General features: G+C 42.9%; 1 protein-coding gene across 16 annotated transcripts in view; it reads left to right on the forward strand.

Annotated features, from left to right (window-relative positions):
• The window catches only part of PDE8B (phosphodiesterase 8B), a 100,432-nt gene that overhangs the window by 84,304 nt on the left and 4,253 nt on the right, over positions 1 to 11,875 (forward strand). For 13 of the 16 annotated variants that reach the window (XM_083818029.1, XM_083818025.1, XM_083818026.1 and 10 more), the window contains 9 exons: positions 738 to 814; positions 1,762 to 1,926; positions 2,748 to 2,793; positions 3,223 to 3,358; positions 5,280 to 5,478; positions 6,084 to 6,301; positions 6,758 to 6,893; positions 9,871 to 10,038; positions 11,630 to 11,759. In XM_083818029.1, coding sequence (XP_083674155.1) covers positions 738 to 814; positions 1,762 to 1,926; positions 2,748 to 2,793; positions 3,223 to 3,358; positions 5,280 to 5,478; positions 6,084 to 6,301; positions 6,758 to 6,893; positions 9,871 to 10,038; positions 11,630 to 11,759 — 1,275 coding nt within the window. Of the gene's footprint in view, positions 1 to 737; positions 815 to 1,761; positions 1,927 to 2,747; positions 2,794 to 3,222; positions 3,359 to 5,279; positions 5,479 to 6,083; positions 6,302 to 6,757; positions 6,894 to 9,870; positions 10,039 to 10,343; positions 10,702 to 11,629; positions 11,760 to 11,875 lie in introns of those variants that run through there. The other 3 variants (XR_014576843.1, XM_083818028.1, XM_083818030.1) reach the window with 3 other exon arrangements.

Raw genomic sequence — 11,875 nt, forward strand, 5'->3', positions numbered from 1 at the left:
TCTTAATTCCGAATTGCAAAGCAGTGCCCCAACATGAGCATCCATGTAGCTGTGTGATGCATGGCAGAGCTTGGTGCCTTCACGAGGAGGAGCAGTGGCTCTGCCACACGATGGAGGGCAGACTGTTAAAGGAGTGCGTGGTGAAGCATCAGGTCCTCCACTAGCAGAAAGCTGCAGCTTCTGCACCCTAACCAGTATTTTGGTTTCATTAGTTTGCGAAATGATGGGATTTATTGCTGTTGGTTACTTGAGAGCAGTACTTCTGCTCCTAGTCCTGTCTGTGACTGCCTGCCAGGCCTGGGATGGTGGTGGCAGAGATTTCTTTCTGCCACAGTAAGCAGTGAGAAGAACAAGTTACAGGGTGTAGTAATGTGTTTCATCAGAGCAGCTGCTTTGCTGAGATGAGAGGAGCACGTACAGTCACAGGAGAAGCCATGTCTGACAGAAATACATTGGCAAACAAGAGGACAGGGGGAGGTGCTGGGCGTGAAGTTTAGTACAGCTTAAGTACACGGCAAGTGGATAGCAGCAGTGAGAGGTGCCTGCAAAGGAGATAGACAACGCTGCAAGAAAATAATCAGTAAAGCAAGAACTTGCAGGAGGGGAGGTACAGGAGAAGTGGGAGTCAAGGCTGGGGTCTGTCATGCTGTTCCCTAATGACAGCCTTTGGCGCTCACTAAAGAATGTCAGATGATTCACACTCTGCAGCGTATAATCAGTGCTCTCTTTAATGACAGCTCCAAGTTTACAGACCCGACGGAACTCCTCAATGGCAAGGATCCACTCAATGACAATAGAAGCTCCTATCACAAAGGTGAGCCCTGAGCCTTTTGCACAGACTCAGAATTCGTTGTTGCACTTTTAGGGAAAAACATAGTTTGTGGCAATATAGCCAGGAGTTTACTTTCTATTTAACAGAATATTTAAAGTCAAGACTTTTTTTTTCATAAAACTTTCTGCATCTCATCATCTCATTCCAAGTCCTAGTAATGAAGAAAAAGGTAAAAAAGGGGAAAAGGATGTCCTTACTAGGTGCTCTGCGTGTGGCAGGAAGAGGAACCTGCTTTGTTCGTCTGCAAATGTGTAGAACATGTACTTACAGTCTCACCTTGGCTCTTGCCATTGGTATTTATGAGATAGCACACAGAAGTGGTAGCATCTGCACCACATTCTGTCTCCTGCTTTCCTGCACTCATTTCTTCACCATTTGTGTTACACAAATTCTTCTATCACAAACCAGCTGCATAATCTATTGTCCCACAAACCATGGTGCCTGCCATCTCCTGTCCTCAAACCATTTTCTCTTTTCTCCCCATCTTCTCATCATCAAGCTCTTAACTTTCTAGCACCATCTTCCGATTACAGCAGCTGACTCTTTTCCTTTTCCTCTCCCCAGGCATAGCCTGTAGTGCCCCTGCAGCAGCTTGTGATAAAGCAAGGGCTTTAGCCATCTCAGTCCTGGCAGTGCCAGGACCAGTCCTTAGAGCTGCCTTAGTGTCATTGCTGCTTTCCCAGATTGGAGCTGAGACACGTTGTGGAAGGCAAAGAAAAGCCATCCTCTTCTCCCTCAACCACAGCCCAGCTGTTGCTGCTCTCTGCCCTTCTTTTTTGCATTGAGAAAATGAATTACACAGGATTTGGGGGAATTACACAGGATTTGGTAAATGGGAAGTAGCATAATCTAGCCAATAGTGTTTTGTAGCAAGAAAACAAAAATGTGGTATTCACTCTTCCTTGCCTGCCTCCCTAAACTGCTTTCAGGTTATTAACATAATTAATGCTGCCCAGGAAAACAGCCCCATCACAGTAGCAGAGGCCTTGGACAGAGTTTTGGAAATCTTGCGGACAACAGAACTTTACTCCCCCCAGCTAGGTACCAAAGATGAAGATCCTCACACAAGTGATCTTGTTGGAGGTCTGATGACTGTGAGTAAAATTAGTAGAGATGAAATTACTGTTACCAGTGTCCTGCATCACAGCTCAATGCTCTGCTGAGCTAAAATTTCACAAGGAATGGGAAGGGAAATTGTAATTCATCATTGTTTCACTTAAGTGTTTTGGCATCTCTACCATCAGTAAGCACTGAGATGTTGTAAGATATGGCTATGTCTCAGTCCATTGGATGCATTCATCCTCATATATAAGTGAACGTGGTCACCACTAGAAACTATATCATCCAATCTGCTTTGTCTCAAGGAGGTACTATTTAGAAACCCTAGAAACTTAGATGGAATTAAAGGGATTGCTCTACAGCTACTCTACCTGACAACTAGATGACAATAGCAAGAGTAAGTTTTACTTTCATTGGGTTACGACTTTGGCCCCATAAGGGTAGCAAAACTGTCTGCCAGAGACAGACTACCCAGATTTCATCATGGATTACCTCATTTTTTTAACAAACACTGAGCTAATTCTTGTCAAAATAGTGTAAAGGAAATGAAAAATAAATGATGGTGGTTAATGTGAATGATGAAATGGTGCAGGTGCCAATAAAAGGGTCAAGGAGGGCAGTACACTGTATGGTTAGTAATATTCTTTCTGGAGATCTCATACTAGTGTCCCTTGAAACCTTTCACATCTGTTTTGAAATACTTTAAAATATGGATGGTGTTTATAGTGCTACAGTAGGAGCAGTACTTTCAGTATCCAGGAATAGGACCTACAGAGAAAATGTAGGTAATGTTTCTTACAAATGATGCACGGGTGCTGTTTTTGCCTTAAGCTTATAATAGACTTGTTTATTTCAGGATGGCTTGAGAAGACTGTCAGGAAATGAGTATATGTTTTCTAAGAGTAAGCCTCCATTTTAAAATTTTCTTTGTATGTATTATTTCATGTGTAGATGCTAGTGACATAGAACTTCATGCTAATTTGCAGTGAAATGTTTTTCTTTGGAAATGGTCATCTAAGTGACTGGAGAACAAGTGCTGTACTGCCTCAATTTTGGAGCTGAAGCAGATTCAAATAATTAAAATAATGCATTTCAAAAGGTAGAAAATCAGACCAGAAAATAATTAAATTGTCATTCGAAGAGATGTTCATTGATCTTTCTGGTTTATTTCCAAATCATTGATAGTCATATAATATTACAGGCTTTTACAGACTTTTTCATGTAAGAGAAAGAGTTGTTTTTCTTTAAAAGAGTTGTTTTCTAAACTGAATTCTGCATGTTAAAAAAAAAAAATCCATAAATGCTGTAAGTGCCAAATTCCATTTCAACAGATATGAACCTGAGCCATAGTCACCTTTCAGTGCCAAATACCATCAATGATGTTCCACCTTGTATTGCACAGCTCCTGGATAATGAGGAAAGCTGGGACTTCAATATTTTTGAATTGGAAGCTGTTACAAATAAAAGGTACCTGACTCCTTTTCCTGGGTGCTTGTAAAAATGTTGCTGAGGCTCTGTAGCTGAAAGTGCTCTGCTCTGGAAAAAGTAAAGAAAGACACTGCAAGTCTGTGAGAGCTGCCTTCCTGGTTTTTGTGTGTGCTCACTTGTATGTGTTGATATCCCACTTAGAAGCCAGGCACACACCAGGGTCAAGATGCATGTGCAGGCCATGGAGAACCCTGTGCAGTCTGTTCCCTTTCCTGACAGCATCTCCAGCCCTCCAAGATTGCTTCCTGTTCAATTTCTACCTTGTTTGACTCCCATCTGCTATACTCAGGTCACGCTGTTTGGTACAGTCCACTGTTGTTACATTCTGTACGTGCCCTTTTACTTAATGCTGCACAAGTGGTCAGGCTGGAAAAAACAAACCTCTCCCCTCCATCACCTCAATCACCCTATGATTTTGTAAGCTGCGAGGCAACTGTGGCTTTTGATTATAGGAGTAAAAAACTGGGATGAAGGATAAGCCAGCGGCAGGATCAAGGGCCTGAGATTTTGAAAGATAATGAAAGAAGACATCAGGAGATTTGATGTCATGCAGCCCACAAAAATAAACATGTTATTCAGAGTGAAAAGTGATTTTCATTCCAAGATGCAAGTGATTGGGAAGACTACGTGTGCTCTTGTACTCTGTTTAAAGAAAGTAACCATTGTCTGAATTTGCATTTGTCTGTTTTTAATTTGCAGATGTTGGCTTTACTGTGTCACACACTGGCTCATCGCTCCCCTGCCCAGCATTACATTCACTAGACCTCAAATTCCCTCCCCATCTGGGAGATAGCTGCTGGTACAGGGAGGCCAGGCAGAAGGCTGGGTTGGTTGCAGCAGCACAGTTACCAGCCTCTGCCATTACTGGCCACGGTCCACAGGGACATCCTGTCGTTCACCTCTGCACTGCTCTCTGATCTCTAGCATCTTCCCCTGCTTCCAAGATCTTTCCTCCAGCCAGAATCTTCACCCACTTCTTTCCAGACCCCCTTCTTCTTTCCGACACCAATGCTATTTTTGGGGAACCACAGTTTTTCATCACTAGCTCTTTTTTTCAGCTGCTGGTTTTCCCAGTTCAAATAACCTATATGTAGAAGCACAGCATGCCAACAGCCTCCTAACTGGTGGCTTTGTCTCATGCCTCTTCATTAGCTGAAGGATTCAGGACATGCCACTTCTATTTAGTCCATCCCACACAACTCGAAGCTAGAGAGTGTGAGGCTTTTGGTGTTGTGTTTGGAAAAAGGCTGGCAGGCTCCTGTCTCCATTCTAGAAAGTGGTCCAGTCCTCCTAAGCTGGAGCAGGTTATGTGAACTAGTGACCTGATGCTAACAACTTCCCCAAGAAGCATTGATATGCTTTGCGTATTGCCAGCTTCAAATATTCAGGAAGTAGGAATCTGTACTCATGAAGTCCTAAGATTATTTGAACCCGTAAATGTTTGGCACTTTGTCGTTTATGCCTTGGTCGCCTTTAAGATGTGCCTGTGTAGTGTACAAAGTGTGCTGTTTCTCCTCAAAAGAAAAGGTATTTTTGAATGGTTGACAGATAATCAAAACTCAAAAGAACTGTGCTTTTAAGCATTTTTTTTTTATTTGTGGCTTCTTGAAGGCTAAGATAAAATCATAGGAATTGGTGAAGCTATAATGGAACTGTGCCATTTCTGCAAAATGTATTAAGTCTGAAAGGATGGTAAAAGTAGTAATTTGTAACCTTGACTATTTAGAGACTGTGGAGTCTGGCCAGGCTATTTAGAGATTACAGATGTGTGATAAAAATGTTTAATATTCCTCCCACCTTTTATTTCTAAGGTCTTGTTGGTTTCTTTGAAGAAAACATCTTTCTTTAAAACTGTAGAATTTCCTCTTTCACAGCAGTGCTATTTTCTAATGTTTTCTAGGCCATTAGTCTATTTGGGCTTGAAAGTTTTTGGCCGGTTTGGGGTCTCTGAGTTTTTAAACTGCTCGGAAGCAACACTGCGAGCGTGGCTGCAGGTGATTGAAGCCAACTACCACTCCTCCAACTCCTACCACAACTCCACGCACGCAGCCGATGTCCTGCATGCTACCGCCTTCTTTCTGGGGAAGGAGAGAGTGAAGGTAAAGCTGTCACCTGGGAGCTCTTTGGGCTGGGATTTTGGTGTGTTTGCTCAGGTGTCACTCTGGAGTGCCATTTTGTATGTGTCATCCAGCCACGTTTGCTTAAATAATGGCCCTGACTTCATCAATTTGCTCTGCCCTTGAGGTCTTTTCCTGTCATGCCTGCAGCCCACACAGTTTCTCTGAAGTAAGGAGTTTGCACTTGTAGCTAGCAACAATAGGGGAAAAAATCTTTTCTATCTGGTGGTAATTGACTGTTAGTTCTTTGTAAGCTTTGCAAAACATACAAGGTCTGTAGAGTGGAGTCAGAGCAGAGTCATTCAGAAAAATGCACCAAGTGGAAGAACACCTCAAAGAGGACCTAAAGCAAAGACATTGCTTAGGTGACAGCACAATAAAAACTTCATTAATGAAGCAGGGTTTGGGTGAGGTTGGGAGGGGGTTTTGTACTAGGTAATCCATGTGCACAGTGAGCGGAAAATGATCACAAGGAGGTAGGGTCCCTACACTCAAGCTTGCAGTTGCATATTTGTGGGTACACAGAAATGAGGAGAAATCGGTTTATTTTAATTTTTCTGATACGTCATGATCTCTCTCTTCTGTAGGGAAGCCTTGACCACTTAGACGAGGTGGCTGCGTTAATAGCAGCCACCGTTCATGATGTAGATCACCCTGGACGGACCAACTCTTTCCTGTGCAATGCAGGCAGTGAATTAGCTGTCCTCTACAATGACACTGCTGTGTTAGAGAGCCATCACACGGCACTGGCATTTCAGCTTACAGCTAAAGACAGCAAATGCAACATTTTCAAGAACATTGATAGGTGGGTTTGCTGGAGAGGGGGAGCATGTGTGTGTGTTTGTGTGTACTGGTTGCTTCAGGATTTTAGTTTGGGGCCGATCGAGAGCCTACCTTCTAAACCAGGAAATATAATTTGAATTGATACATTAAATATTTAACCTCTTCCAGAATCCTATGTAAACATTATTTTTAAAAAGGCTGTGATATTTTTCCCCCGCCCTGTGTTCTGTGTTTTGAGGCATCCAAGTTTTGTATCGCTAGGAAGCATATAAAGATAGTTGCTAATGTTTTATGCACTGCATTGGCATGGTCCGGTTGGCAGCCCCTCCTCCAGCCAGACCTTTCATAACGATGAAGGTGCCTACTCCATGTGGATGAGCCCACGAGCTGCGTTTTACAGTGCTGCCTGGGAAGGAACAAGAAAAGGATAGCTTTCTGTCCAGCAGGCTTGTGAGCAAGAACTATTTTTCTTCCCTAGAAATCACTATCGGACATTGCGCCAGGCCATTATTGATATGGTTTTGGCGACAGAGATGACAAAGCACTTTGAGCACGTGAACAAATTTGTGAACAGCATCAACAAGCCGATGGCATCTGAGGAGACCAGCTCACATGTAAGTGCCTTCAGGACTTTACGCCTCTGGGCATTTCAGTGACGTTCTTCCCAGACAACTTTTAAGTATCATTTTCATTTGCATTATGGTAATGCCCAACACAATCCACAATAGGATTTATGACCTCACACCTCAATGTGTGAAGAAATACTTTCTTAAGCTTTCTATGTCTGGGCTCTGCCTTTAGCTCATTTAAACACCTGCATTTTATAAGCCTTGTTTTCAAAGCTATTTTGCGTTCATAAAATGTGGAAGTAGACGCTTTTGTATATACAATACTCTGTGCAGGGAGCCAGGTCAGCACCTGTGCCTGCGGTCGCGCCTCTGAGCAGTGGGATTTGCCTAAGCTTGGGGCTCTGACTGAGGAAACTGCATAGTTTTGATCCTCTGTTGTTTCCTGAGATCTCTCCACCCCAGCCCCATTCCTGATGGCACCAAAAGATATCATGGGCATTATTCCTGTCAGTTACATGCACCCTAGTGCTCCATAACCAGCCAGAGCATTCTTCATGAGATACCTCTGTGTTTCCCATCCCAGGCCCCTCTTCACCTTCTTTTGTTGCTTCTCAAAGTCAAATGCTCAGCATCTGACAGGGTTCTCTACAGCAGCGTTACCTAAACAAAAGTTATCTTATCACTACTTAGTGACAATAGTGCTTTATTACAAGCACACACACACATACAAAATCAGATCAAAATGAAGTTCAATGGTACTAAAAAATAAAAGTGTCTTCTGTTAGTTCTCCACAACTCAACCTTTTGCTCTGTAGATTGACATGGATACAGAAACCAATCAGGACTGGTGGAGCTTATGGCTTTTGGGGCAGCATCATGTCAGTTTAACTGACCTGCCCTAGGGACTACTGAGCTCCGTTCTCCCAGCAGTTTGAGCTGGAAATCACAAATGCAGCAGAACTTCACTGGCTCTGTGGGCACTTTGTATTGTTACTCCCCAGCACTTCCATCTCCAGAGGGCTTGCTGTACGTGGCACTGGGTCTGAATTTGCCTGATCTATCCTCAGTGCCAGCACTTCCACGGGACAGAGGGATGTGGTTTGGGCACCAGTGGGGGCCTCTGATGCTCTTTCTGCACTGTGCTCCCATCCTGACACCTCAGGAGAGTATTGCATGGGTTTGCCCTCATGTACTGGCAAAGACAGGACAGCAGAGATCCCACTTCAGTTCAAAGCACACAGGAAAGTAACACCCACATCAGCATGCCTCACTGTGTAGAATTAGCTGCTTTCAGCTTTCCCTGCCTGTACTTACCTGTGGGCCAGAGAGCCATTTGCTCTGGGCCCAGCAATTACTGAAATGCCCTCTGAAGTGCCACAGGGAAATCTGCGTTCTTGAACATCATCTCTCCCTCTAACAGGTTGTTTTCTGAGTTGCTTCCTCGGCCGCCCCCATTTTGAAACCTCTTGTGTTCTGGCATCCCTGCCTTGCACTGTAGGACTTAGATTCACAAGTCTCGCTGAAACCACAGTGTTTCCAAGCTCTGGATGCATTTTTTTTATCACATGCATTTGTTCTAGCAGTTGCTAAAGAGCTTTTAAATGTTCTCCATATGTTCTATTGCAACCATTATTTTTTAGCTACAGAAAACATTTTCTTTGATGCATTCTCCTTTATCTTACCATCTTCTGGCAGAGGCTTTTTCAAAACTTACAGGAGTTGGGGAGTAATTAAAGTGCAGCACAAATCACATGTATTACAGATTTTTCTTTTTTTCACTAATATTAGGTTGTTCTGTTCCTTATTGTTAATGGTGGCTCTTCCTATTTTTGATCTTGAACAGCAGTTTAGGAGCAGGTCTAATCTGGCAGCTCGTTTTGGGCTACCCATGCTGAAAAATATTAACTGTTAAACATAAAGTTAGAAGATTAATGCCTGAATTGGCAAGAGTCACTGCAAAATATCTGCCCATAAACCTTCAAAGACATTAATTTAGCAGTGGTGGTAAAAAGTATTTATGTTCAATTTTTGACTCAGAGTTGAATTTAGCAGTGAAGGGAGGCCATAATTACACAAATATATTATTTTGAGAATAGTGTTAATGCCATGTTGAGCTGAGGTGGAGGCTTTTTATTACTCAATAAGGAATATAATATACCTGTGCCCTTATTTAAACTATTCAAGACCCAGATGACGTCACAGCAGACTTGTCACAAATACTCCGTTCTCTGCACGTGTTCTCCATAGTGGTGAGTAAGTAGTTCAGCATTTGAGCAGTTCAGCAGAGCAAGCAGAGACATTCTGGAGTCAGTATGCCACTCCTGTATTTTCCTACTGTTTATCTCCTAGATTAGCTGATACTTAATTTTAGCTGGTAGCAAAGACCAACAAGTATTCCAGGCCTAGGGTACAAAATCCAGCACAAAAATGGCAAAATTAATTGAAAACATAATGGAACTGAACGGCATATACTTGCTTTTCTGCCTCTATTAAGAGACATCAGTTGTGCAAATCAAATCACCACTTTGTGCCTGCTTCAGTTTTCTCATCTGTGAATGAAAAACTGAAAATTGAACTGTAAAAGCTCACCTAAATGAAGCAGTCCCCTACCACTCCTGCACCCAAGTTTTAAACACTTAGCAGTGACGATGCTGGTTTATCAGCCTGCAGTTTGTGGATGACTCCTCCACCCTGGTCCTGTTCCCTAAAGGCAAGGCTAGGATGCAGAGAAGGGTAACCTACCCTAGCTGATAAGGAGCCGTGACTCCTGTTTCACAAACTTTGCTATTAATGCTGAGAATCTCCCCAGCTGCCATGTGGTGGCACTACCATTAGCAACTTCGCACAGCTGCTGTTCTCAGCCACCACTTTCTCCTCCAGCTTCCCAGTACTCTGCGTGGAATGAGAAGGCATTAGGCTGGGTGCCCACTTACTGTATAAGCACTGTAGAGCTAATAATGATGCATTTACTTCTGATAGCAGGGATGCTGGCCACCAGCCCTCATAACCAACTCTATTGCAGAGTGAAGGCAGCGACTGTGAACGTACAGCCAACATAAAGAATTTTCCAGATAACCAGACACTGATTAAGCGCATGATGATCAAGTGTGCAGATGTAGCAAATCCGTGTCGCCCCCTAGAGCTATGTATTGAATGGGCAGGGAGGATTTCAGAAGAGTATTTTGCACAGGTGCGTATATTTTTATCATTTGATTATTATATTATTTAAGAAAGTGCATGTCAGCTGGTCTGCTGTTCTACACGGAGTCTTCCTTGTATCACCAGAAGCATAATTTTATTCCCCAGTCAGAATGGGAACTGTTCATGCAGAAGAATTTTCTCCCATCAAAGCTAGCCAGTTTGCTTACTGGGAAGCTTGTAGTACAGAACGGTGGAAAGCTTGCACACCTTTAGTTTTCTCCATCTAAATGAAACAGTGACTTGACCACTTAGCAAATTTATTTGGCTAATACTCAATCACCATCACCGTTCTAGCTTCTAGTTCCAATCAATACCTCCCCTGAACAGAGCTTGAAAAGCGATTCCATGCCTGATGAGCGCTTCAACTGAATCATTGGGCTGGCCCTTCCTCTTTGAAGATGGTACCTGAACGATCACTACAGTAGGCAGATGGTGGAGCAGCTCAGTACTGCAGAAAAATGCTTATCACATGGGATCCTGAAGAACAGAACTGGAAGCACAACATCCTTTCTTAAAACTCAGTTTTTCTAACACAAACAGAGCAATGCCTTTAAAGTGAAACACTCTTCTAGTTATTTGAACAACTCAAAGTTTCTTAGCTTTGATTTGCCACTAATGGTATGAAAATCTGCAGTTTGGGTTCAAAAGACAGGTGGGTGTTCCTAGTATGCTTCCCATCCAAATTCAAGTAAGAGAGACAATTTTTACTGGCTGGGGGGGGGGGGGGGGGGGAATAAAGGAAAAAAAAAAAAAAACTTGTAGATATCTTGTACATATCTTTAATTTCATTTCAATCCTTGTGAATAATTTTGCTCACTTGCTGAGTAAGATCAAGGATCACTTAGGACATGCTCCCTAGCGGTGAAGGTATCATGCAAGCAGTCAAGCTGGTTTTAAATTGCCACCCTTGGGCACTAGCCTACCTGCAGCAAGATGAGGTGCTGAGAACTGCTCATTCACCTCACCTGGTAATTTTGGGACTGCTTTGCTGCCACTTCCAGCATTAGATGCTGCCTAAACTACTTCAAATGTATGTTGTAAATAAAATCCTATTGAGTTGGTTGGCTCTTCCAACATATTGATAGCAACACAATCAGCCCTCTTCCATTTGTGGGCACATAGTTAAAGGACATACTCTGACTTCTGTTATTCTTTTAACATAATACAAGCAGAGAGAGTAGAGACATCAACATCCCTCTTACTTAAAAGATAAATGGTTTGGAACAGCCACCACAGCTATGGAAAAGACAAGTCTGGCTGTCCTCTGCTAGAGGACTCTGAAAGTCCAGTTTCCAATTTTGGCTGGTGTGCCCTAATCACCAGGTTATGGCATTCTGTCTCACTGGAACTAAGAACAGTCGCAGCAGCACAGTAACAGAGTACTTGTGAAAGGGAAGAGATGTTGATTTCAGTCCCTGTTCCAGAGGAAATAAAGCACAGGAAGCTAAGGCCATTTACCTCTGGGGTTCTAAGTTTTGTCTCAAGCCTCCTGCTGCGATTCATCTAATCCCCGGGCCTTTGCCATTCTAACATGAAAGCCAGCAAAGCTTCAGGGGCTAACTGGAGTTTTGTTTTCTTAGACTGATGAAGAGAAGAGACAGGGTCTGCCTGTTGTAATGCCAGTTTTTGATAGAAACACCTGCAGCATCCCCAAGTCTCAGATTTCCTTCATTGATTATTTTATAACAGACATGTTTGATGCATGGGATGGTAAGTAGTTCTGCTTCTTCTTCCTTGCAGACTAAAAACGAAAAAAAATCAAGCTGGCCATTAGTCCATTTTTCTCAGGGGCAATACCTGTATTCAGTACAGCACAGGATCTAAAG

This window comes from Anser anser (genome assembly GCF_964211835.1).
Source record: "Anser anser genome assembly, chromosome: Z".
NCBI lineage: Eukaryota > Metazoa > Chordata > Aves > Anseriformes > Anatidae > Anser > Anser anser.